The sequence below is a fragment of the Rhineura floridana genome, chromosome 16 (assembly GCF_030035675.1).
Source record: "Rhineura floridana isolate rRhiFlo1 chromosome 16, rRhiFlo1.hap2, whole genome shotgun sequence".
Classification (NCBI taxonomy): Eukaryota; Metazoa; Chordata; class Lepidosauria; order Squamata; family Rhineuridae; genus Rhineura; species Rhineura floridana.
The window spans coordinates 12,409,810-12,436,832 of NC_084495.1; the positions used below are offsets into that span (position 1 = coordinate 12,409,810).

The 27,023-nt window shown below is 45.3% G+C and overlaps 1 protein-coding gene and 1 non-coding gene across 13 annotated transcripts in view; one reads left to right on the plus strand and one right to left on the minus strand.

Moving 5' to 3' along the window:
* GAB3 (GRB2 associated binding protein 3) overlaps nucleotides 1-27,023 on the plus strand; it is a 128,027-nt gene that overhangs the window by 14,127 nt on the left and 86,877 nt on the right. For 2 of the 12 annotated variants that reach the window (XM_061599088.1, XM_061599091.1), the window contains one exon: nucleotides 25,965-26,150. The exons of 3 other annotated variants lie outside the window; for them this stretch is intronic. Coding sequence is in view for 1 of the 9 variants with exons in the window: in XM_061599083.1 (XP_061455067.1) it covers nucleotides 1,304-1,330 (27 nt within the window). In the remaining 8 variants the exon portion in view is untranslated. Of the gene's footprint in view, nucleotides 1-1,274; nucleotides 1,331-10,713; nucleotides 10,928-18,426; nucleotides 18,637-19,668; nucleotides 20,759-24,046; nucleotides 24,104-25,964; nucleotides 26,151-27,023 lie in introns of those variants that run through there. 7 more of the 12 variants (XM_061599085.1, XM_061599090.1, XM_061599084.1 and 4 more) reach the window with 7 other exon arrangements.
* Nucleotides 3,863-3,931, minus strand: TRNAA-CGC (transfer RNA alanine (anticodon CGC)). Its single transcript has one exon. It is a non-coding gene; the product is annotated as a tRNA-Ala (tRNA).

Here is a 27,023-nt window from a genome sequence, read left to right on the forward strand (position 1 = left end):
GTTCAATCCCCAGCATCTCCACGGAGGGCGCTGAGAAACTCCTGCCTGAAAACGCCGGGGAGTCGCTGCCAGTCCGTGTAGACAGTACGGAGCTAGCTGGACCAATGGTCTGACTCTGAATAAGGCAGCTTCCTGTGTTCCTAAACATTGGCCCTGCTGGCTGGGGCTGATGGGAGTCCAGCAACATCTAGAGCAGCCTTTCCCAACCTTTGGGTCCCCAGATGTTGCTGGATTACAATTCCAATCAGCCCCATCCAGCATGGTCAATGGTCAGGAATTATGGGAACTGTAGTTCAGCAACATCTGGGGACCCAAAGCTTGGGAAAGGCTGATTTGGAGGGCAGCAGGTTTCCTGTTCTTGATTTAGACATTTATGTATTAATGTGTCATTCTATTTATTATAATCGGTGCTGAGAGTCCAGGTGAGATTCATGGTAATAAAATGATGGTGTGAGCTGTTGCCATTGGAAAATGCTAATAGTGCAGTTACCAATGGGATCTGCAACAAAGTGTTGCGGTATATCTTTCACACACACACACCCAAACAAGAGTACTCCTGTTTAGAGTGCCAGCCAGTCAACCATGCCTTCTCCTGGAATACTATTAGAGGCTCAAGCTGGCCAATTCCCCTCCCCTTTTCTTTTCAGTGACACAAGGAAACAGTGCTATGACTGCGTATAGATGACTGATTAGTTGTTTGAGAAATGGAAGTTTGGTTGTAGGGAGCCACATAGGCCTTTCCTATAGGTTCTGCATCTGCTGCTGTTTTACCAGTATTATAATCGCAGTTGTAAATTACTGGTTAAATGCAGTTAAATCCAGCTAGTGCCCTGAGAGAGATGAATGAATAATATTTTAAAGATATTATTACATCTCACCTTTCCTCCAAGTTACTCATGGTGGTGTATGTATTTATCCTCTCCTCATTTTCTCTTTACAACAACTCTGTGAGGTAGGTTAGGCTGAAAGAAGGTGACAGGTGTAAGGTCACCTCAGTGAAGGCCCTAGTCTCCAACTACTGCACCACACTACCTTTTATGCCATGCCCCCAAAGTTGCCAGTCTGCTGTCTCTGAAGGTTGATGCACAACAATTTTCCAGGTGGTGTAGGTGCCCCACAAGCACTGTTTACTGCAGATGTGTCTGCTGAAGTGTGGGGGAGGACGGCAGAGAGAGAGAGAGGGGGGGTGGCGGCTGCCCCTTGTCTGTTGAGTGTACAGAGAGGAGAACTGTGCTCAGAGCTTTAGATTGCTGTAGCAGGATACTGCATGATAAAAGAAAAAAGGCAAGGCAGGCATCCCTGGATGCAGTTTGGAAGAAGCCTTCAAGTGGTCTGTATGCAAAGCTTTCTTGACCTGGTCGTTTCATTTCAGACATGCATATTGTTCATTTTGAATCAAAAGTTTGCTGAAATATGTTGAACTGCTCTTCTTTTTTGTGGTGAAGGAACCTATGTTATTCCTGCCTCTGGTATCCAAGTTTCTGTTAAAGAAGTAATGTCCAGGAACGCGTGTACTTGTACTTGTACACGTGTGCTTGGTTTTAACTGCTTTTAATACTGGATTTTAAATTGTTGTCACCTGCCCTGGGACCTGCTGGCGAAGGATGGGCAATAAAATTAACAATAATACTCTTAAGAGTCAGGGGCTTCCACGCAGACTTTTGGTAGTTCCTGCCAGGAGTAGAGCTGTCTCTTATCCTGGTATTGGGAGGGGCTGACAATTCCCAAGGATCTCTGGAAGAGAGCCAATGACTACAAAGCCTGTTCATACTGTAGTACAGCGATGGGGAACCTGTAGCCCTCCCAATATTGTTAGTCTACAACTCCCATTGGCCTTGACCATTAGCCATGCTGGCTGGGGCTGATGGGAGTTGGGGGGGCACAGGCTCCACATCCCTGGGGTAGCAGATGATGCATTGGTTCCCTGGAAATTAATGGCTATGAGGAGAAATGGCTTGTGGCAAGGTTTAAGGTACTTTTGAAGTATCTATCTATCTGTCTGTCTGTCTGTCTGTCTGTCTGTCTAGTCTATCTAGTCTATCTAGTCTAATCTAATTCTTTGATTTATATCCCATCCTTCCTCCTAGCAGGAGCCCAGGATTCATAATTTTTTTTTTTTAAAAAACCCAAGTAACGTAGTACTTCTTTTTCTATTTTCCTTCTTTCTCATTGCATGAATCAGAACAGTTTTTAGTTCACTTTAACAAAACCAGCACAACCCCTTCACCCGCTGGAAATGAAAGAGGATCCAGGACAAATTTGCCTTGCCTTGCAAAGGGATTAATTTTACCCTTGACTTATAAAGGCACTTCAGGGAACAGCTGCTATTTCTCTTTCTTCTTTTAAGAGAACGAGGTTATCGCACCACACGTTCCCCACAAAGTCCCCCATAATGGGCTACTTCCACCTCCAACTTCTTTGAAATGTCTTTACTTTGAATTGTGAGCACGGAATAGATAAAAGGGGAACCAGAAGGAGCGGAACTTTTCATTGCTTCTGGGCCTGCTTCTGAATCCCTTTTGCATGCAGTTGCATTCCAAATCTGGATGAATGAGATGATCGGGTAAGGTGCAGTTTGTCAGATACGGGGGAAAGGATCTATGAACGGTGATGAACTGCATACATCCTCCTCCTTGGTTGCTCAGCTGGGGGGCTCTAGACATGGTAGGGCTGTGCCAGGATCTAGATCAGCCTTTCCCAACCAGTGTGCCTCCAGATGTTGTTGGACCACAACTCCCATCAGCCTCAGCCAGCATTGCCAATGGTCAGGAAAGATGGGAATTGTGGTCCAACAACATCTGGAGGCACACTGGTTTTGAAAGGCTGACCTAGATGGTGTGCTGAGTCACCACAGTGGATCTGCAGCGTCTGAATGTGGCTGGGCAAGGGAGTTCAGGAGGCTCAATTCGAGATGCTGAGGTGAGAGGTCACATCATGGAGCTGTGGCCAAAGATGGACTAGGATGCTTCTGGATTATTGTTATTCATTACCGTTATTCATCACTTACTACCTAAAATGACTCAAAGCAACTTGCAACTATAAAAAAGTACAAATACAAAGGTTTACAAGTCCTGAATGGTTTGGAACTGCATTATATGAAAGACCACCTCCGCCTATATGAGCTTGCCCGAGGAATCTGTGTCGGAGGTCCTGCTCTCTGCTCACCGGTGAGATCTGTTACGGAGTGTTGCCAGACCACACACCCTGCCCAGCCACACTCTTTGTTTCCAGGCCACACCCATCACTGGCCCGGCTTTGCACCATCCTTGAGTGTTTTTGCCTGGCTGGAATGTATGCCTCTTGCTTAGATAGAGGATAGAGTGTGTGTGTGAGAATGTGAAAAACCAGCCTATTATACAAAGGTAACAAGTTACATTCACTGCATGGCCCACTTTTGCTTTTGGCCCTGTGTAACACCGGCATTTGGCCCCTGGAAAGTTGCCTAGAAAGAAACTGAAAGAATTCACCAACCCTGTGTTTGTGGGAAACGAGTAGGGCTTTCTCAGTGGTGGCTCCACACCTTTGGAATTTCCTCTGTAAGGAGATACATATGGCCTCGTTGCTAGTGGTCTTTTTTTTTTTTTTTTAAACCCATTCTGAAGACACATTTATTCAGTCTTGTCTGAATTGTGTGATTCTTGGGGCGGGGGGAACTTTTGTGCATTTGATGTTTGTAATTCTGTTTTCATGGGTTTTAGAGTCTCATAAGCTGCCTTGTGAGGACAGTGTGTCCTGAAAGACAGATTACGAACATAGGAAGCTGCCTTCTACTGAGTTAGAGCATTGGTCCATCTAGCTCAGTATTGCCTACACGGGTAGCAGCTCTCCAGGGTTCCAGGCAGGCTTCTCTCCAAGCCCTACCTGGAGATGTCAGGTATTGAACCTGAGACCTTCTACATGCGAGGCAGATGCTCTACCACTGAGCTACGGCCCTTCCCATGCAATCCCCCCATCTTTTAAAAATGTTAACATTTTAGGGGCTGGATTAAAGGAGTGGCGAGAAATGAAAGTAGCATGATCGGAAAGAGAAATGTTGCACTCCTGTTTCTTAAATGTCTCCAGCTTGCCAGATGGTCTGACAGAGGAGGAGCGGCATATATCAGGCATTTGTGTGAGAACACGGAACTTCTGCTGATATGGAGGAAGGGTGCTGCCGGTTTGAGAAATGAGATTTCATTGCAGGATACACTTTGGTCTTTCATCCAGAGTGTACCTCTGTTGCTACTTCTTTGTCTTTGTTTTTCCCAGTGCTAGTATCACAGTTGGAAGTTGCTGGTGAACTACAGCTCTCTCTCCAGCAAATGCCACCGTTGGGACGTAGGGAGCTGCCTTATACCGAGTCATACCGTTGGTCCGTATAGCTTAGCATTGTCTGCGCTGACTGGCAGCAGCTCTCCAGGTGTTCAGATGGGGTCACTCCCAGCCCTACTTGGAGATGCAGGAGATTGAGCCTGGGACCTTCTGCATGCAAAGCAGATGCTCTCCCACTGAGCTACGGCCCTTTCCCAGTGCCATTGGATTGCTTTGTGGAAGGTCTAGTGAGATTGGGCAGAAGTTGTGATGTCCCCGATGGGGAGATGGAACACAGAACACTGCCTTATATGGAGTCAGACTGTCGGTCCAGCTAACTCAGTATTGTCTATGTTGCTTGGCATTGACTCCAGGGTTCCAAACAGAAGACATTCTCAGCCCTACTTGCAGATGCCAGGGATTGAACCTGGGATCTTCTTCATGCAAAGCTGATGCTTTCCCACTGAGCTATGGCCCTTCCCATGCAATCTCTACCACCATCACTGAATAGTTTGGACACTTTCTAGGCTTAATGCTGGGTTGCTCGACTGCACGCACTCATCACTGATGTGGGTTTTCTGGAAGACAGAAGAGCAGGGCCGTCACTATGGGGGTGCGGGCGGTGCGGCCCACACCCGGGTGACACCAAGAGAGGGGTGACACCCAGAGCCGCCCCGCCCCTAGGCACCGGGAAGTGGGTCAGCCGAGTGGCCGATTCCTCCCCAATCCAGCCGCTTAGCTCGTTGGTGCTCCAGCTCCTGGGGCCCGAGGGGAGTCCGGGGCTAAGGAGGAGCCTGCCTGGCCTGGCCTGGCCTCCACCACCACCGCTCTTCGCAGCTCCTGCTGAGGCTGCCAGGATGCTTGGGTGCCGTCTCGGGAGCAGGCGGGGCCAGGCGCGGTTGCTAGGAGACGGCGCCCGAGTGGCCTGGCAGCCTCAGCAGGAGCTGCGAAGAGGCGGTGGTGGTGGAGGCCAGGCCGGGCCGGGCCGGGCCGGGCCGGGCCGGCTCCTCCTTAGCCCCGGAGCCGGTTCCCCTGCTCTGGAAAGGACGCCCTGCTTCACCCCTCATGCTGTGGGCGCCGCTGGGCGGGAGTGGCCGCAACAGGGGCCCCCAGGCAGAGACGCTGCCGCCGCCGCTGCTGAGCCAAGGGAGAGATGGGTGAGGAGGAGTGGGAACGCGGGGCTCTGGGCGGCAGAGCTGGTGGAGGGCATCCAAGGCCTGCCTGCCTGCGTGGGGGAAGAAAGGAAAGAGGGATGCTGCCTCCCCTTCCTTAACCTTCTCCACGGCAGGCCCAGGAAGGGCATTGAGGTTCATCATGGCCTAGGAGAGCTTCCCACGGCAGGGGCAGTGTATCTTGCTGCCTGGGTGCCACATGTTGCTCCTGGGGATTTAGAATGGCATTTTTCCCCCTTTGAAGGGGCTGGGGACTCTTCTGCTCTCATTTGATTGTATTTCACAGTATTTTGCTGTTGTTGTTATGTGCCTCCAAGTCGACTACGACTTATGGCGACCCTATGAATCAGTGACCTCCAACAGCATCTGTCATGAACCACCCTGTTCAGATCTTGTAAGTTCAGGTCTGTGGCTTCCTTGATGGAATCAATCCATCTCTTGTTTGGCCTTCCTCTTTTTCTACTTCTGTTTTTCCAAGCATTATTATATTTTCTAATGAATCATGTCTTCTCATGATGTGTCCAAAGTATGATAACCTCAGTTTCATCATTTTAGCTTCTAATGATAGTTCTGGTTTATTTGTTCTACCACCCAATTATTTGTCTTTTTCGCAGTCCATGGTATGCGCAAAGCTCTCCTCCAACACCACATTTCAAATGAGTTGATTTTTCTCTTATCCGCTTTTTTCACTGTTCAACTTTCACATCCATACATAGAGATGGGGAATACCATGGTCTGAATGATCCTGACTTTAGTGTTCAGTGATACATATTTGCATGTGAGTTCTCCAGTAGCTGCCCTCCCTAGTCCTAGCCTAATTTCTTGACTATTGTCTCCATTTTGGTTAATGACTGTGCCAAGGTATTGATAATCCTTGATAAATTCAGTGTCCTCATTGTCAACTTTAAAGTAGGGAAGGGCTAAGCTGGGGTTGAGGGAGGGGGATTTGTTGCTCCCCTCCACCTTGCAATCCTGTGCATGTTTACTCAGAAGTAAATCCCACCCTGTTGAATGGGGCTTACCCACTAGGACTGGCGTCAGTTTTGCTGAGACGGCACCTCGGCATTGCACCTGCACTCTTTGCTCACTCACTTCTCCCTGCCTCCCATCACATCTGTGGTTCCCACTGGCCCTCAGAATTATCCCCAGGCCAGTAGAACAGTGAGTGCTTTTCTACCCTATATCTCAGTGGTAGGCTGAGCATGTGCTTTGCATGCAGAAGGTCCTGGGTTCAATCTTTTGCATGTCCTTGTGAAAGGGAAAAAATGTTCTAGGTTGTTTGTGTGACAATCCCACAGCTGGCTCCGTGTGTGTGTGCTATTACATTCAGTGATATACGGGAATTACAATTTACGAGTAACATTAGTACAAAAAACATTACTAAGGATTCTGTATGGTCTGGTACAGTAGGAGGTCCATGGGGGTGACACCATGAGTTACCGCACCAGGTGACACCAACCCTAGTGACGCCACTGCAGAAGAGGCAGTGCCCTGGTGTGTTCTCCACTAGCTGAGGCCTTTGAGTCATTTTCAAGAGCAGTGTTTTGCAATAATGAAGCCTGGGACTTACGAAGCATGGATCAGTGTGGTGAAGGCTGACCTCTCCAGAAGAGGCACAAGCTTCCTAATGAGCAGATGATGGGAAATGGCACTCGAGGCAACAACTCTGACCTGCTTCTCCAAAAAGCAGCACCAGGTCTAGGAGAAAAAGTGTCTTAACTAAGCATCCGCAGCTCTATTGGCCTGCTCGCCAAGGGCGAGTATCTTTTGCCCTGTCTCAGATCAGAGAGTCTCAGATAGGCTGTCCCTTGAGCTAGAGACAGCATGTGTTTTTGCCCCTCTTTCTTTCTTTATCCAAGCCTCAACTCAAGTCAGGGAAGGCGCCACTTCTCCCTTCTCAACCTTGCCTAGTGAACTAGAAGGAGAAACACTGAGCCTCAGATGAACTGGTACAAGGGGATAGCAAGGTTTGGCTAGTAAGCCAAGATGATATTTGTAGATCCCTGATCAGAAGGGGTTGTGGCAAACTTCATAAATCACAAGCAGGCAAATCTGGTGTAAACCACAGCCACCCTCAACGATTATCATCTCTGTCTTGTCTTGATTCAGATTTGATAATATCAATGAGTCTCTTTTGGATGGAGAAAAATCCTGCTAGTATGTCAAAGCAGTAGTTCTGTTATCCAAATGTTTCCTAAAACATTTGAGTTTTTTTCCTCAACTGAAAGGCCATCTGAGTGAGTTCCCACTTCTGGCGTCTTTGATACATGTCAGCAAATCCTGCCCCTCATTAATATCTCCTCCTCTGAAGTAAACTCACAGGCCTTGATGCAGTACAGACTTAGGCACGGTAAAACAACAGGCAAAAGTGTGCCTAGCCCTGGGCTGGATTGGGCCATTAATCTGAAACAGAATCTCATAACATGACTTGGCATTTATAGCTTTGTATCCAGGGCCGGCCCTACCATTAGGCAGAGTGAAGCATCCACCAGCATTCTATGGCCACTGAGCATGCTCAGTCCTTATTGGACTGTTGGGGTTGTATGTGTCTTTTCTTGCCCTTTAGGGTTTTTCCTAAAACTTATAGATGTGGTGGGGAACCTCTGGCCTCCGGGCCTAACCCAGACAGCCAGGCCTTTCAATTTGGCCCATCAAAGATAAGGGAGAATTGCTTGTCCAGACGTGCCCTGCCCATCTGTCAATCATGAATATCACATTGGACTTGCTGGGACAGATTTCTGCCATTGTTTCAATCTGCCACATGAATGTGACAACTCCCATCACTGGTATCAACTGTGTCTTAGAAGTTCTGCTTGAAATTGGGGGCTTTCCACCTTTTTCAGCATTGCTTGTGATTAATTTCCAGTTGGCAAGCTTTGGCAAACTGTTGGAAGATGCTGCAAACTTATGGAAGGGATAGGATGTTTCCACCTACTCCTAGTAGAATCGTTCCATTGGCTAGGCAGGAGCTGGTGGCAGCAGAGAGGAGTTAAAGGATCAAATGCTCTATCTTCTCAATACAATTTGTGCCTCTCATTGTGGGTGCGATCCAATGGAGATTGGTTGAGCCGAGCGATCCAGTGGGGATTGGTCCAGCAGGGTGAATGGGGCACTGCCCCACCAACTACAGTCTCCTTTGTTCTTCAAACAAACCCATTAGAAATAATTGCTTTTGCAGGCAGGTCTTTGAAAGTTTGGTGGTATATGTGAGGGGCATTTTGTCTTCACTCAAGCATTCAAAAGCAAGGCAGTCCTAACGGGGGTCAGCCCCTACCCTACCTCAGCCTGAGGGTGGCCCCTGGTAAAGTTCCAGTCTCTGCCCCCATCTGTAGCACAGAAACTGTGTGATAGCATCAATGCCCAGAATTGCCTTGAGAAAGAGTAATGAATCCTCGTTGCATTAGTACAGCCTTGTAAACAAGCCCACTGATGTTGCTAGCCCGGCTTGAGCATCCCACTCTAAGTCCTCGTCCTCCTCCGCTTCTTTCTCGTCAGTCCACCCCCCTCCAGCAGGGCTCACGATAGGTGGACTGGTGCTGCCTTCTCAGCTGTGAGTTTGGGTGTGTGACTGTTCCACAGGGCCGGGACCAGCCTGCCACAGGCCCCTGCCTCCCCTCAGTGTGTGTGCTTGCACATACTTGTGCGCACAGTACTAAATACGCCCTGGGTGTGCCACCTCTCATGTCATTGCACATGCCTGCCATCACCTAAGATGGTGGGGGGGGTATTGACGCCCCCGCTGCCATCTTGGATGATGGCAGGCATGTGCGTTGATGTGCTGACATGTGAGGTGAAACAATCGGGTGCTTAAGTGCCCGACTGCTGCTCACATGTGCAGGGGGTGATGTTGGCTGGGAGAGTGGAGCTCCTGCTCCACCATCTGTGTCACGTCCAGTCACGGCCCATGACTCAATGCTGGTGGGGATCGCGGAGTGGGAGCCCCACTCTTCCAGCTGCAGGGGTCCTCAGCTAGCAGCAGGAGTCATCAGCCAGTGTCCGACCTGGTCACCCGCTGGCGCTGTGCCTGCTGTTCCATTCTGCCACAACTAAATCCTCAGAGAGATGGGAAATTTGTTTGCTTACATTTTTTGGGCTCCACCCACTCCCCTCCCCAATTGACCATGTTCGAATCCAACCCGCAGGCTTAAAGAGGTTACTCTGGCATATATGATGTAAAGAAATGGAGACCTGGACCAGATAATCTTGGGTAAACAAGGGCATTCATGTCCTCTCTTCAGATCTGATGATGCAGCTTTAGACTTTAGGAGCAAGATAATTGGCAACTATCGTTTTAAACATGCTTTCTCATAATGTTACTATTTTATTCATGAACAAGAAAATATTTTTGACTAGTGTTGCTGCTGCTATTCTTTGGTCCTGTAGATTTCTCCCTGTTATTGACTTACACCATTTAAATTTTCAGTCTCTATCTAAAAGTTACATAATTGCAAAAATAGCAGGCACTGCATATATAATGCAGGCATATTGGCATGTACGTTATATATCCCCACTTTTGATATTTACTAGCTCATTTCTTTGTTTTGACTATTAAGGCATGGATAATGCCTGGAAATAAATCAGCAAGGCTGCTTTGTTGAAACGGAGGCACAAAGGAATTCATGCTGTTAAGGTGTGCAGGTTGCCAGACGAGTTCTCTATTGGATTAGTTCTCTGAATTAGTTCTCTGTTCTGAATGCATGAGGCTTTGGGAAAGAAACAGGGCATAGCTCAGAGGCAGGACATCAGCTGTGCAATGAGAAGGTTCCAGGTTCAATCCTTGGCATCTCCAGGTAGCGTTAGGAAAGTCCTCTGTCTGAAATCTGGAGAGCTACAGCCAGTTTGTGTAGGGCAGGGGTAAAATGGAAATGGACTGCCTTCAAGTCGATCCCGACTTATGGTGACCCTATGAATAGGGTGTTCATGGTAAGCGGTATTCAGAGGGGGTTTCCCATTGCCTCCCTCTGAGGCTGGTCCTCCTCAGTTGGCTAGGGCCTGCTCAGCTTGCCACAGCTGCACAAGCCAGCCCCTTCCTTGTCTGCAACTGCCAACTGGGGGGCAACTGGGCTCCTTGGGACTATGCAGCTTGCCCACAGCTGCACAGGTGGCAGGGCACGTAACCCCTGAGCCACTCACTGTGAGGGTGATCTTTAGCTGGCCCTTCACACCCAGGAGACACGAGCGGGGATTTGAACTCACAGACTCTGGACTCCCAGCCAGGCTCTCCTCCCCACTGTGCTATACCAGCAGTTAAACAGTCATTCTTCTAAGGACCAGCTGGAATGGAAATAGCTCCAGGTCAGGGAAAGCCTGACAAGGGCTGGCCTTGAGTTGCGGGCTGGGCCCTCCTTCCCATCTCTCCGCCTCCTGCAGCCTGTCATAATTGCGGACGAAGGAGAGAAGGTCAGAGAAAGCCTATTTGGAGAGAGAGAAAACTGAAGACCTTCCTTTTTCAACAAGCCTTTGAAGTAAAAGTTTTATCCCAGTCTGCGTCTGTGTTGGGATTGCTTTTTAAGATGTTTTTAAAGCTTTTTCTTTTAAGATGTTTTGTTTTAATATTTTTAAAAGATGTTCCGTTTTAATATATTTTAAAGTCTGTTTTTAAGATGTTTTAGAGTGTTTTTAGTGTTGCTGCCCTGGGCTCCTTCTGGGAGGAAGGGCGGGATATAAATTTAATAAACAAAGAAAGAAACAAATGTAATCTTCCTGGAGTAGGCGACGGTGTAGATATTCCAGTTACTTTCCTCTGTGTAAGTAATACAGGATGGTATATTTGGTGTTTCCCCCCGGGGTGAAAAACTTTTGGATGAAAGTATCAGTAAGGCCAGATGCTCTGAAAGCAGTCAAGTGAATAATAATATATGAACTATCTCGTGGCTTTTCATTTTCTAGTAAATCAGATAGGACGGGTGGAAACATTTCCAAGTATTTGGTGTTCTTGAGTCATCTATCAGGTCAGTCCGTTAGTTGGGTAAAAAGTGAGAGACAAAAACAGTTGCCTTTTGAAAGACGCAAGTACATTCATCTTTAACATTAATGACTCTCAAGTAGCATTTTTCTCCCCTAGGCTGCTTTCAGACATGGAGTTTATTGTATTAATTAATGGATTTAAATGGTAGCGCTTTTGTCCCAATTTCTGAAATTCCTTTCACACTGCAGTGCCGGTTGTGCTAAGGAACAGTAGTTTTTCCAGCCAATATACCTGCATTTCGCTCAACTGTCTCTCACACGGCTGGAATGAACATCTTGTTTTCGTCCCTCACCCATTAGACACATGCGCACTGTTCCTCACTGTGTAGGAGGTCTAAGATCATAAGAACATAAGAACATAAGAAGAGCCTGCTGGATCAGGCCAGTGGCCCATCTAGTCCAGCATCCTGTTCTCACAGTGGCCAACCAGGTGCCTGGGGGAAGCCAGCAAGCAGGACCCGAGTGCAAGAACACTCTCCCCTCCTGAGGCTTCCGGCAACTGGTTTTCAGAAGCATGCTGCCTCTGACTAGGGTGGCACAGCACAGCCATCACGGCTAGTAGCCACTGATAGCCCTGTCCTCCATGAATTTGTCTAATCTTCTTTTAAAGCCGTCCAAGCTGGTGGCCATTACTGCATCTTGTGGGAGCAAATTCCATAGTTTAACTATGCGCTGAGTAAAGAAGTACTTCCTTTTGTCTGTCCTGAATCTTCCAACATTCAGCTTCTTTGAATGTCCACGAGTTCTAGTATTATGAGAGAGGGAGAAGAACTTTTCTCTATCCACTTTCTCAATGCCATGCATAATTTTATACACTTCTATCATGTCTCCTCTGACCCGCCTTTTCTCTAAACTAAAAAGCCCCAAATGCTGCAACCTTTCCTGATAAGGGAGTCGCTCCATCCCCTTGATCATTCTGGTTGCCCTCTTCTGAACCTTTTCCAACTCTAGAATATCCTTTTTGAGAGGAGGCGACCAGAACTGTACACAGTATTCCAAATGCGGCCGCACCATAGATTTATACAACGGCATTATGATATCGGCTGTTTTATTTTCAATACCTTTCCTAATTATCGCTAGCATGGAATTTGCCTTTTTCACAGCTGCCGCACACTGGGTCGACATTTTCATTGTGCTGTCCACTACAACCCCGAGGTCTCTCTCCTGGTCGGTCACCGCCAGTTCAGACCCCATGAACGTATATGTGAAATTAAGATTGTTTGCTCCAATATGCATAATTTTACACTTGTTTATATTGAATTGCATTTGCCATTTTTCCACCCATTCACTCCGTTTGGAGAGGTCTTTTTGGAGCTCTTCGCAATCCCTTTTTGTTTTAACAACCCTGAACAATTTAGTGTCGTCAGCAAACTTGGCCACTTCACTGCTCACTCCTAATTCTGGGTCATTAATGAACAAGTTGAAAAGTACAGGTCCCATCCCCATGCACGCCCTCTCCCTTTAGCATCCGACTTTTGAAATTCTTTTAGTTGTATAGACATGGGTGTGGGGGGAAATGCTGCTGCTATCTGTGCCTATGCCAGAATACCAGTACAATTTTCATCAGGCAATCCCCCCCCCGTACACCTTAAGGGTGGGGAATGCACTGCTTTTTGGATGCCTATCATGTGAGCAGCTGCCGCTAGCGAAAAACTCCTACGATTTCCCAGGTTCCCAGGCTTGCAAATGGATTATTTCTGGTATTATTTATCACAAAAATTAGCGCTAAACTTGCACTATATTCCACAAGATTTTCAGAACTAGCTTGTATGTCATGTGAAAGATCAAATATAATGTGCAAATTACCAGGTCAGAATACTCATCAGAATAATGGAATAAAGTGCAGTGTGAAAGCAGTCCTAGCTTCCCATTTTTGAAAGTAACACCCCCACACACGCAACCACAGTCATTTAATATACCCAGCCCTGACGTATATTGTCACCTAAAGTGAGTGGTGAGCAAACTGAAACCATTGTATGTGGTAAAATTCTAAGCAGAAGACTGTGATCGTGATTCTACCAGCATGAAGCTTTCTAAAATGTTCTCAGAGTAGAACTCAGAGCAATGCAGGAAAATAGTGCATGATGTGGAGAAAGATCGAGAAGTTTCTCTCATACAATACAAGAATTGGGGACTATCTAATCAAGCTGAATATTGGAACATTCAGTACAGTACAAAAGGAGGTACTTCTTCATGCAACGCATAGTTATAATATGGAATTTGCTGCCTCAGGATGTCGTGATAGCCACTGTGAGGACCCTTCCTGTCAGGATCCCACCTCAGGCGCCACCTGCTAGTATCCCGCCTGTGGTCACCGCCTTGTCACGGTTCCACCTCAGGGTCCTGGTCTTTAAACAGTTCTCTCACCAGCTCTAGCACAGATCTCTCAAGATCCCACTGCTAGACAGCACCACCAGACACTCCCTGTAAAACAATATTGCCTTGAGACTGTGCCTTAGTCTCCTCCTGGCTTCTTGCTACTTTGTGTCTGGGTGCACTTACAGGCCACAACCCCCCTGTATCTTTGTGCCTATAAAGAATACAGCCCTGGGTTGCTCTGGACACCTGATGTTACACTATCTCTTCACCGCACCATTGATACTGTTTCCCAACCTTGGTATATGCCCTGCTCACCCTTCTGGTCTGTGAAACCCAGCCAAGGATCAGGCGTTTTGGTAAACCAAGAGCTATTTATTTATGTACACACGGAATAACAAGATTACTTAAAGGTTTAGTCAACAAGCATGTGGTTTCATAAGATGCATTACTCTTTATGTTTCTAGTCATCAATAACCTGCCTTACTACCCGCCTAATTCAATCCACCCTCCAAAACCCAGAACCAGCCAACGAACTCCTAAACCCACCAACTAAAACCAACCAACTCTCAACTGTCATCCTCTCTTTTATACCTTCAGACTCTCAAGCGCTCAGCCAATCATACAACACGTATCACTCACTCGCTCAGTCCACTTACCTCATTTACTCTAATAAACCCACACTTACCATATTTACAGTATTATAAATACAGGGGCATCACAGCCACCAACTTGCACAGCGTTAAGGGGGAATTAGACAAACTCATGAAGGATAAGTCTGTTGATGGCTACCAGCCATGATGGCTATGGGCCACCTTCACTGTAAACCTCTGAATCCCAGTTGCTGGAAACCACAGGAGGGGAGGGTGCTCTAGCCCTCAGGTCCTGCTTGCGAGCCTCCCACGGGCATCTGGCCAGCCACTGTGAGCACAGGATGTAGAACTAGACTAGGCCACTGGCCTGATCCAGCAAGCTGTTCTTGCGTATTTCTTTTGGCCCAGCTTGGTGATAATACTTTGGTTTTGATTGTCAATTTAAAGAGCAAACATGAGGGGAGGGGAGAAGAGGGGGAGCCCAGTGTCAGCTCCAGGTTTTGTGGGGTCCTTTGGGCAAGGTGCACTTTTTGGGCCCTCTCCCTGAATGAACCCACTTCCTATCACTGCAATCCTTTCACTTGCCCAAACTGTATAACCACTTGCATGATCAGAAAGTACAAAGCGAAGAGGCAGTGATGGCAAAGGGGAAGAGAACAGAGCTTCCCCCCCCTGAGATTGGAGCCCTCTCCTGGATGGGTTTTGGACCTCAACAGGTACCCAATGATGCCTGCCTCTGATGCCAGCTCTGTAAAGGCCCTCAATCCATATATCTTCAATATTAAGATTTTAATTAGGTTTTTATCATATCCAGGGTCTAGAAGTCTTGGACCCTGTTCCCTGCCGCTGTAGACATCAGCACTGTCAGCTGTAATGATGTTGACCATCTGCACTATACATTTAAAGCACTATTATACCACTTTACCTGTCATGGGTTCCCCCAAAGAATCCCAGGAACTGTAGTTTGTTAAGGATGCTGAGAGTTGTTAGGAGTCCTCTGTTCCTCTCACAGAGCTATAGTTCCCAGATTGGTTTAACATTCAGTCCCTCTTCCCAGGGAACTCTGAGAATTATAGCTCTGTGAGGGAACAGGGGTCTCCGAACAACTGTTAGCAGCCATAACAAACTACAGTTCTCAGGATTCTTTGGGGAAAACCGTGACTGTTTAAAGTGGTGTCATACTGCTTTAAATATATGATGCAGATGGGGCCTTACTCAGAGAAAGAATAGTGGACTGTGCCCCACCCCTGTCCTGACATGACCAGCACTGTCAGAGCTATCATTATTGATATATGCACTACAAGCGAGCCTCTCTGATGCTTGATTCCCTCCTTCTATTGCAGTCCATATGTTGCTTTTTTAGAAAAATCCTTGTGCAAACGCTTGTTTCTCTGCATGGATCCCTGTTGCCACATCAGGGCTAAATAATAATAGGAAAAAAATTACTGCATACAGTCAGGCTGTTGATCAGTGTTCAGTAGGGATGGAAGGATTTGTGAGTTTGGTTCTCTCAGTTTCTCATTTTTCTTAAATTTGGTTCTCTGCATTTCTGCAGCAATGTGCAATTTTAAAAAAAATTATCACGAAAACTCTCCAGCATTTTAGTACAAATTTCTCCTACTAAACACATTTTTGTAAGCAGTTTTAATTGATGTACACATTTTTGCAAGCAATTTCTCCTAATGTAATGCCATTTTGTATGTTATTTTCACTAATGTATTCATTTTTATGAACATGTTCCTTTAACATGTGCATTTTTGCAAACATTGCTTAGTTGGAGAACTGCTTCACAAAATTTGGATAAGTGTGAATTTTGAAGGGTGGCTGTGTTTCGGTTCACATGTTTCGGAACAAATTTAGTTTTAAATGCAAACTGAATCAAATTTCTCACTCCTCCTGAGCATTCACACTCCCAAGAACAGCTCAGCCTTTGCTCAGTTTTTTCTCAGACTGAGGAGCTAGAATCAGCTGAGATATTTGCATTCACATTTACTGAAAAGAGAACCAAACTGAGTTGTGCCTTGTTTTCTTATTCTGAATCTTTCGCTACCATCATCTCCAAAGCAATTCCTTTTTGGTGATGAGAAACCTTCCCTGCATCACTCAACCGACTTCAAGTTCGTCCCCAAATCTGTATGCTTTTAAAAAAACATTTTTTAATGCAGCTGGTCATTTTGTTTTCCAACCACAGGTGTTGAAAACTGCAGCTTGTTTCCTTTTAATGGTTGTGGTTGCTTGCACACAACAAGTATCTTCTTGTGGGTTTGGTGTGGTGTTGTGTTTCAATGTGGTATTGCCAACATGCACCATTGGCATTTGCTTAACAAAAGGAAAAAAAAGAAAAACCAAGCTGCATAACAAGAAAGCACGTATGCATGTAAAAATAAAATTAGGAGAGCGTCATTGTTCACATCTAAATTCATATCCAGCGTAGGATGCTATGTGTTTTGTTTTTTAAACCCCACAAAATAATTACTGGAGCATTGGGTGATAGCCAGCTGAGTCATACTTATAACAGACCCATTGGGTATATTCTGAGTATGACTAATATTGGATATTAGCCATTGTTTCTCTCCTCCGCCACCCTCCATCCCTTTTGATAATATCCAGAAACAGAGATTCTTGGATGGAAAATCCAATAACAGAAATAACCATTCATGGCCAAAGTGATGTCTATTGTCAAATTAGCTTAAAACCTGAGAGTATCACCCCATCTGCACTGTACATTTAAAGCAGTGTTATACCAGTCTTGGGAGGAAGCCACAACTAAACAGCCAGAGCATCATAGAATAGTAGAGTTGGAAGGGGCCTACAAGGCCATTGAGTCCAACCCCCTGCTCAGTGCAGGAATCCAACTTAGAGCATCCCCAACAGGTGGCTGTCCAGCTGCCTCTTGAAGGCCTCCAGTGTTATAGAGCCCACCACCTCCCTAGGTCATGGGTCCCACTGTCGTACCGCTCTAACAGGAGGTTTTTCCTGATGTTCAGCCATGACTTCCCCCAAAGAATCCTGGAAACTGTAGTTTGTTTATTTATTTATTTTATTTATTTATTACATTTATACCCCGCCTTTCTTTTCATGATAGAAACCCAAGGCGGCTTACATATGGTTCCCAGACGGTCTCCCATCCAGGCACTGACCAGACCTGACCCTGCTTAGCTTCAGCAGGGAGCTGGCCTCATGTGCCTTCAGACCATAGCCTGGGAGGGTTGAGGGTGCTGAGAGTTGTTCAGAGATGCCTATTCCCCTCACAGAGCTACAAATCACCAGACTAATTTAACAAGCAATCCCTCTTCCCAGGGAACTCTGGGAATAGTAGCTCTGTGAGGGAAATGGACGTCTCCTAACAACTCTCAAACCAAAATTCTCAGGACTCTTTGGAGGAAGCCATGACTGTTTGAAGTGGTATGATTCTGCTTTAAATATATAGTGCAGATGCGGCCTAGGTGGTGGATGTCCTCCCTTTTCCTGTTAGTTCTTAATTTTTTATTTCTAGGAACATTGGAAAATGCCCTATGACGTTGGGCAGACCTTAGGCCCATCTAGCCCAGTGTTCTTGATACTGACTGCCAGCTGTTCTCCAGGTTCCAACCTGAAGATGCCTACCTGGGACCTTTTTGCATGAAAAGGATGTGCTCTGCCACTAAGCTGCGGCTCTTCCCCAATGTATAGTACTGATCTGGTTAAAATCCAGTCTGATGCAGTATGTTGTGCTAGGTTTGTTTAAACAAATAAGCTGTGATGTCAGATATTCTGTTTATAGTCATCACTGTGTCCAGAAGGGAACTCTTTGCGATTCTGTAGCAGAGTAATGCAGTCTGTGCTGATGTGGAGAATTGCTGAGGGGGCTGCAGGAAAGTTTTATCAGAAACAAATCTGAATGAGACAGCAATTTCAAGAGTAAATTATTTGGAAGCACTGACCTTTAGAAGGAGGAGTTTGAGCAAACAAACCTCTCCTTTTTCTTAAGCGTCATTTTATCAATTGTTGCAGTGAAAACACTTCCTTGGAAGTCGGCGTTAACAGTTCCAAGAAGTGCTTGTTGACGTGCCTGCATCCTGAGGCAGGGGCTGTTGGGAGGGTCCAAGCCAGCGGGCCCAGATCACAGTTAGGATTGTGTAGAACACAGTCTAGTCTACCTACAGCAGGCCAGGGTGCAATAGACATTGTGTTCCCTCATAGCACTCTCCCCCTGTCCCTTTAATCGTGTGTGAGACAGATACTCAAGAAGCAAAGCTCTTTCTCAGATGTAGAGGTGGGAAGGGAAGCTTTGCCTGTGGGTTTTCTACTTATATAAGGTGTGTGCGCGCGCTACACAATCCCTTCACAAGCTTACATTTTTAAAATAAACAACCCTAGATATTACAATATGAAATATTGTGAAGTAAGCTTCCGAATAGCTAGTTTCTTAGCAGGAAGCTATTGCATACCAAAACTCTTCACAGACCTATGCATTCCCCCCCCCCTTTTTAAAAAAATTATTAAGCTTCGATTCCAAATACTTATATTATTTAAGTAATGAGAGATGGAGAGTTTGTCTTGACTGTTAACATTTGCACCAGTTGGTTCTTCGTGGTCGTCGTCCCCCCGCTGTGTAACCCGACACGTTTTTTGAAAGCAACAGGAGGGATTTTTCATGAAGCTGAATGTTTCTTTTCTGTATGATTGTGTGAATTAGTGTTCTCTTGGGAAGCGTACTTGGGCCCCATCTGCATTATACATTTAAAGTAGCATTATACCACTTTAAACAGTCATGCCTTCCCCCAAAGAATTCTGGGAACTGTTATGTGTTAAGGGCGCTGAAAGGAGGCCTCTGTTACTCTCACAGAGCTACAGTTCCCAGAGTGGTTTAACAATCAACCCCTCTTCTCTGAAAATTGTAGCTCTGTGAGACGACTAGGGGTCTCCTAACAACTTTCAGCATCCTTAACAAACTACGATTCCTAGGATTCTTTGGGGGAAGCCATGACTGCTTAAAGTGGTAGAATAGATAGGACCCTAGTGTGAGTAAGCAGAAATAAAGCAACATTTATTTTCTTTATATCACATATGATGCTTAAGGCTCTAAACCAGGAATGGGGAACCTGTGGCCCTCCAGATGTTGTTGGGCTCTTAACTCCCATCAGCCCCAGCCAGCATGGTAAACGGCTAAGGCTGATGGGAGTTGTAGTCCAACCAGATCTGGAGGGCCAATGGTTCGCTATCCCTGCTCTAAACAGTTAACTATGGGCTCATCCAGACGACTGCAAAATGTGTGACATGCCCGCTATGTGTGTTCATTATTTTTCGATCATCCAAATGACGTCTTGTGCTGTTATGCATTTTCACAGGTTAAATCCGCTCGTTGCAATACCGGCAAAAATGCGATTTGCTGTTTAAAATCGGGAATCATCCGCTGTGCCTTCAGGAGTTAGGATGCAATACCGCAGACTTTACAGCTGATGGGCAGTTCTTGGGCATTTCCCCTTGCCCCTTCTCGTCATTCCAGCCAATCACGTATCTGCACTTTTGCGCATGTGCGAGAATAAGCCCGGGGAAATTGAACCAATCATCGCAATGGTGGGGTGTTGGGGGTGTGTCTGCAACTACTGCACAGATGCATTTTATTTTTTGCCAGCCTGCAAACTGGGCGGCCGCTCTGGGTGAGATCTGCAGTGCACGGCAAGCGAGAAAGGAGGGGGGGGAGGTCGGTTTCAGCCTGCCTCCGAAAGCTTTGTCAATTTCATTCTGCTTGCTGGGGTTTTGCTTCAAATCAGAAAAGCATTCATTAGTTTAAGTGTAATATCACAAATCCAAGAGAAAAGGCTTCTGGTCCGTTTCAAGCCTGCTGGGAAAGCTTTGTCAATTTCATTCTCAGTGGGAAGGAAAGGGAGAAGGAGGGGTGTGTGACACATTTCTTGCTTTTGTGGAGAAATAAGTGCATTGCCAGCGTGTGTATCTCCTTAAATATCAATAAAGGCAGAAAAGCATACCTTCGTTTAAGTGTAATATCGCAAATGCAAACAAGAAAAGGGCTTCTGGTGGTTTCAAGCTTGCTCCGAAAGCTTTGTCAATTTCATTCTCCTGGGAAGGCAGGCGTGAAACCGACCAGCAGCCTTTCCTTCCCAGGCAACACCTCCTTTACAGCCGTATTGTGCTTCGTTGCAAAGGGGGAGAGGAGCATATGTAATTTTTTTGCTGACCAATTGGTTGATAGGGGGAGGTTTTAGAGGCGGAGCTTAGAAAAAGCGAAAAGAATGTAGGAGTCTTACCGCTGTGTGTGCGTGTGCAAAAAACCTTTTTTTTTAATTGGGAAAGAGCGAACTAAAAGGCGAAGTGAGGACTATCAGATGACAAACCAAATATGGAAACCGTGGATTATCCCGCTCCGTTTGGATAAGCCCTATATCTGCAGAACAGCTTTAAACCTATCAGAAATGTGTAAGCCTCACTCTCTGTTGAGGGGATGAAAATTGTTGCATTATTTCCACAACAGATAGAACATTTAAAGTTGCTAAATGCATAATCCAAAATGCCCCGATTACTGCAAGAGTTTGAAAATGGGACATGTTTACTTCCAACAACCAACTCTGCACTGCTCAGTGTTTTAATTTTATTTCATTTAAAATGAAGTATAAACCACTTAATAAAATAATACCTAAGTAGTGTACCTAGAATAATCCAAAACAATTATCAATCAATATACAAATAAGATCAGCAAAATTTCAAAGCAGGTGTACACAACTTATTTATGTTTCTGGATAGGCTTTCTGAAAGAAGTTTTTTTGTTTTAGGGATATCTAAAACAGCACAATGAGGATGCCTGCCTAATGTCAGTAGGCAGGAAGTTCCAGAAGTCAGGGTCTGCCACGCTCCTTGGAGGTGTGGAGCGAACATCGTATGGTCCTTGCAAACATCGTATGGTCCTTGCAAGAGGTTCTGCAGTTAAGTAGGCATATAGGGAACAATGCAATCCCTCAAGCACACTGGTTAAGAGCTTTACATATTAATACAAAGATCCTGAACTTGGCTAAACAGCAAATCGACATCCACTGCAGATCTTTGAGCAGAGGTATAATAGGCTGGCAGGATCTCACTCCTATAGCAATCAGGCGTCCGCATTCTTCATCAGCGACCGCAAGGATCTAGCAGAGCTATGAATGGAAAGATCTGTCCATTTCGGTTCTTTCAGTTTCTCGTTTCTCCAATTTTAAATTCAGTGCTCCACATTTCTCCAGCAATTTGTAATATTTTTCTCTCCAGCATTTTAGTGCGAATTTTTCTGAATAAACACATTTTTCTAGGCAGTTCTGACAACATATACATTTTTGTAAGCAATTTCTCATCAGAACACAGTTTTAGTGTTAATTTCACTGATATATTCATTTTTATGCACTCTTTCCCCAGACATAGGCATTTTTGTAAACATTGTTTGGTTGGTAAACTGCATTGCAAAATTAAATTAAGTGTGATTTTTGAAGGATGACTGTGTTTCGTTTCTCATATTGTTTTGGAAAGTGCGAATATAATAGATTCAGCTTGAATTGAGAATGGAATCTAATTTCTTGCCTAACCCTAAGCAGAGCCTAAGCTAAGCAAAGCATGTGGTGGAATGGGAAGGGTGCAAGAGTTCAGCATCCTTGGTAAAATGTCCTCTAGTCCCTACCCCCTCCCATGTCTGGGGTTCTCCAGTGGCCTTATCTAGTGGCAGGTAGTAGGAACTGCAGTGACATCAATCAGTAATGGACAGTTGCCAGTTTAACTTCCCACAATGCTCTGGAGCATTGATACATCATGGGTGTTGTGGGAAACTTAAATGGCAGCTCCCAGACCCAGGTGCTGATCAAAGTGGTGGTTTTAAAGGGAGGTCCAGGCAGTCATAGAATCATAGAATAGTAGAGTTGGAAGGGTCCTATAAGGCCATCAAGTCCAACCCCCTGCTCAGTGCAGGAATCCAAATCAAAGTGGGCACTCCTGGAGTGTTGTGGTCTCCTGTGCTGATGCCACTCCTGAAGGATTGTCGCTAGGAGTGTATGGTAATGGAATGAAAACTGTCCATGCATTGTAGTAGTCTATATGACAAGCTACTCCACACATTATGGGAGTTCCGCTGAAGTTGTTTCAGTTGTGCTTCTGCATGCTATTTTTACTGTATAAACTAGCCCTAAATCTCCCCTTTAATTTCCATTCCTTTCTTCAGTGTTGTGACAGCCAGGAACACAAGTCTGGTAATGAGACAAGCCCACAAACTAAGCATTCTGCTGCTGTTATAGAAACATACAGAATTGCTTCAAATGACTTGAAAAACACTAACACTAATGTGTATGATCCTAGCCACACAGCCAGTGTGGGATAGTCGTTAGAATTTTGGACTAGGGCCTTGGGAGACCAGGGTTCAAATCCCCACTCAACCATGAAGCTCTCTGGGTGACCGTAGGCCAGCCACTGTCTCTCAAGCCTAGCCTACCTCATAGGGTTGTTGCAAGGACAAAACGGAGGCAGGGAGAAGCATGTACGCCACCTTGAGCTCCTTGGAGGGAAAAAAAAGGGTGAGACTATAAATGTAATAATGAAACACATAAATAAATGCCAGTATTATGGATTGAAATCAGTGACACATGCATGGCATATTAGCATTGTTTGTTTAAAGATGGTTACAAATGGTGGTGCCTCCTGCAGATTCTTGAGCCCAGTTTGGTCAGGGATAAGCACAGGAGGAAAGATATTTGTGGCCATGGAATCTGAAGGGAGGGTGTGGGCAGGGGGCCTCAAGTCTAGACCAAAAACGATGACTGCACCATATTACACGTTTTAGGTGGTAGAAGTAACTTCCTTGTACCTGGTGTTGTGGGATTTCTTTTTTCCTCAGATCATTCACGCAATGAAGGAGGGTTTTTTTTGTTTTTGTTTTTAAAACAATCAGCTATTTCAAGCTTGTTATTTCCTTGACCCTCAAGATCAGCATGCTGTTGTTTGTTGATGTCATTTCTATAGTTACCCAGGCAGAAATATGCCGCCTTTCGCATACAGGCCCCTCAATCCCAGAAATAGCGAGATAGAGCAAAGTGTTAATAGCTGCTGGCTCTAGACATGAGTCACAACCATGGTGGCTGTGACAGTAGTGGGAAGATGGCAATGACAACACTCCAGAGTGTATCTTTAATCTTTCAACACCAGTTGCCCAACCTTGTTAGGTGCTAGAAGATCTCTGTGGTCTGATGGAGGTTGAGGCATGCAGGTGGCTGGACAACAGCTCGCAAGCGATGGCCAATGGGGGTAGGCTGAGGTGGGAGGGGAGAAGCACACATGTATCAGGGGTGGAGGTATATCCTCACAGCAATCCTGTGAGGTAAGCTAGTCTTGAGAAACAGTGGCCAGAAGTGCTATCCTGCTTTCTAGAGATTTTTACCTCTTAAGCCACTTAGCAATTGTAGGCACATTAAAGTGTAAACTCCATGGCCAGTTCTGTAGAAAAACAGAGCCTCATGTGCGCTACACATGTAAAGCAGTATCCCACCACTTTAAACAGTAATGGCTTCCCCCAAAGAATCCTGGGAACTTTTTCCATGAAGCTGAATGATTCTCCTCTGTTTGATTATGTGAATTAATGTTCTCTTGGGAAGCAAACTTGAGTGCCATCTGCACTATATATTTATAGCAGCATTATACCACTTTAAACAGTCATCGCTTCCCCTAAAGAATCCTGAGAACTGGTGTTATTCTCCTCACAGAGGGACAGTCTCCGGAGTCGTTTAACAATCAATCCCTTTTCCCAGGGAACTTCAGGTATTGTAGCCCTGCGAGGGGAATAGGAGTCTCCTAACAGCTCTCAGTACCCTGCACAAACTATGCTTTCCAGGACTCTTGGGGGGAATCCATGAATGTTTAAAATGGTATAATATTGCTTTAAATGTATAGTGCAGATTGGGCCCAGATTAGAAATGAGGTAAAATGACTGTGGAGAAACAACTCCTCTGGAGACTTTCCCTCAATTACAGGAGGCATCCTGGACTAATTTTATAACAATTGCAATTTATGGAGAGGCTAGGAGGTCATTGTGGACTTGGAATTAACATGGACACAGTTTGATTTTAGTCCAAAGACCCTTCTTTTTGCCAGCCTTTGAGTCAAATTAGTTTTTCCTCTTCCCCAGCTGCAGTCTGAAACCAGATGACAGGTCTCGGTTTGCCCTGTTTGGAGGGCAGGCAGGCCTCAGGTGGAGGAAAAAAGTGTTGCCAGGATTAGGCTTTGAAGCTTTCCCTCAAGAACCAAGCTACAGTTCAGAAACCCAAGGTTTAACCCAAGGGATTTGTATGCAACTTTTGGTGGGGAATGTCAGGAGTTAGGGAGGTTCTGAAATAGATGGCTATAAGAATTGTCTTAAATGATAAGGCAAATTATTGTGAAAACTCCAAAACCAATGTTGCTTTCTTTGTTTGAAAATCAGCACACTTCTGATATCTTTATGTGCGTTATGTTGGTTGCAGCTAGACTTGTTGTTAGACAAAATTGGAAAACTTATATAGAGTTGTCCATAGATCGCTGGTATAGTAAGTTTTGCAAGATAACAGTTGCAAAGAAGCTTCCTCATCAGATAATGTGTGATTGAAGGACCCACTAAACCACAATATTTTTTATTGTTTGGGGTGACTTTACTTCTTATACTATGGAAAATAATACAGTGAAATACTCTCCTCAAAAGTACATTCCAGTTTGGGGGGGAAATTAATAGCAGTCAAGGTAACAAATAGAAATTATGAAGATGAGACTTAAATTTATTGGAGTTTGGAGCTTTACTTCCAACAAACATACAGATCTTGTAATTTGCAATTCTTGGTGTTGGCAGGGAGGGACTGAAAAAGGGTCTTCTGCTGTCAAAAGAGAAAAAAAGGAAAGGAAAAAAAATGTGGTGCTGTTCGTTTATAGTTCTGTAAAGTTTTTTAAGAATTGGCAGTGGGAAAATACAACACGTTTTGGAAGCGGTTTTCAACCCATAAATTCAGGTCTGCTGGAACGTCAGTTGCAGAGCTACTAAATTTTGCTGGCTTGTTTTGAAATGAATTGTTAGGAAGCCTGAGCCTATCTGGTGTTTCATATTTACTGTCATTGACTTCCTGGGTTGGACGCATTTATTTTGCTGTTCATTTGAATTACGCCTTAGTATTTTTTATTGCTAGTGGATGGATGTGGGCTCTTCTGATGGGCCCTGTTGAAGTGTTAACACTTTTCAATTTTGGCTGACAGTTAACGTTTGAATTTGTTAACGAATGAATACTTTTGTAATGTTGTTATGTTTTCTTGTCTTTACAATTCTCTCTTACTGCTGGGCGCAGTTAATCATGGAAAAGTGGTGATGATGATGATGACTTTTGTGTTGGGATTTGCAGCCAGGGTTGGTCATCATGGCTAAGATTGTGTGCCAAGGAAGCTACTCATCCCAGCATAATAGAGTATCATTTTGAAATGGGTGCTCCTGTGCGACTTGGTCTTAGTGATACAACCGCAGTTTAATGGCTGACATCTTAATTGGAACTTTACAGTGCCTGGTCCAGGGCCTTGGGCAAGATGCTGTTAGTGGGTCCCTGTCTGAGTGGATCCACCTCCTCTTTATTGCCATTGCTACTGTCTATTTGTTCGCTTTCTCTAGGTGGTGCCCTCCAGATATTTCGGACTACAATTCCCATTCGTGGGCAGCTGCTTCTACTGCCAGTGATCAGGAATGATGGGAGCTGTGAGTCACAATATCTGGGGACCCTAGCTGGGGAAGGCTACTGCAGGCAATGCTGAACTAGATGGACCTATGGCATATGGCTCCTTCCTATGTCAGTGAGCTGTGAGTAACATGAGTGAATCTGTATTGTGGTGTCACCGATGTTATGGGCTTGAAGTGCGGCTCAAATAAGCAAAAGCCTGCCCAGATGCTTTTGTTAAAAAGTCACCTTAATGCTGAAGGAGAATTTCTTTTGTCGAAATGGAGTAGCTTCAACCTAGAGTTGTGGGCGGATATTTAACTGCATAATTTGTGATGTTCTTTTTAAAGAATTGAAACCTGTGCTAGAGGATCTGTTAAATGTCAGTAACTGTTCTAAAGGTTAATGATCCAAAGACTCTTTTGAATTGTATTCTTTACTCAAAATACCTCTTTGTTTACTTCCATTTTCTGTTGATTTAGTTGTAGAAAACCAGCACTTGATTCAATATTACTTGTTTATAAAGTCTGTTCTTCTTGTTCCTCTGTGGGGGTGGCTGTTGCTGGCTGCGTTGGAGGTTCTTAGGGGTTGCTGATTCCCAAGACCTTACAGAGAATGAAACTACAATCGTCTGTATTTTTCAGTGAGCGAATCCTCCTATTTTATGGATAGCACTAAAAATGGGACTGCCATGATTATATGGTGGTGCTGTTGGTTTGTGGTGCTTTGTCTTATGAGCACTTCTATGTGTTTCTGACACATGTCAAGTTCAGGGTTAAAAACCTCCTAGAAAATCTTCCGAACTGTGAGTTGAGACGAGTGAGTCATAATTTAGCCTTCACAAGATCAGTCATTGTGCAGAACCACCCATTATCTGCCACCCAGGCCTGCAAGCTCTGCAGGAAGGCCCAGTTTGTGGTCCCCCTGACAATGACAGCATGCCGTACAGCAGGGGTGGGGGACTTCAGACCCAGGGTGTGTGTGAATGTGGCCCTCCAGGCTCTGTCTGGCTCTCA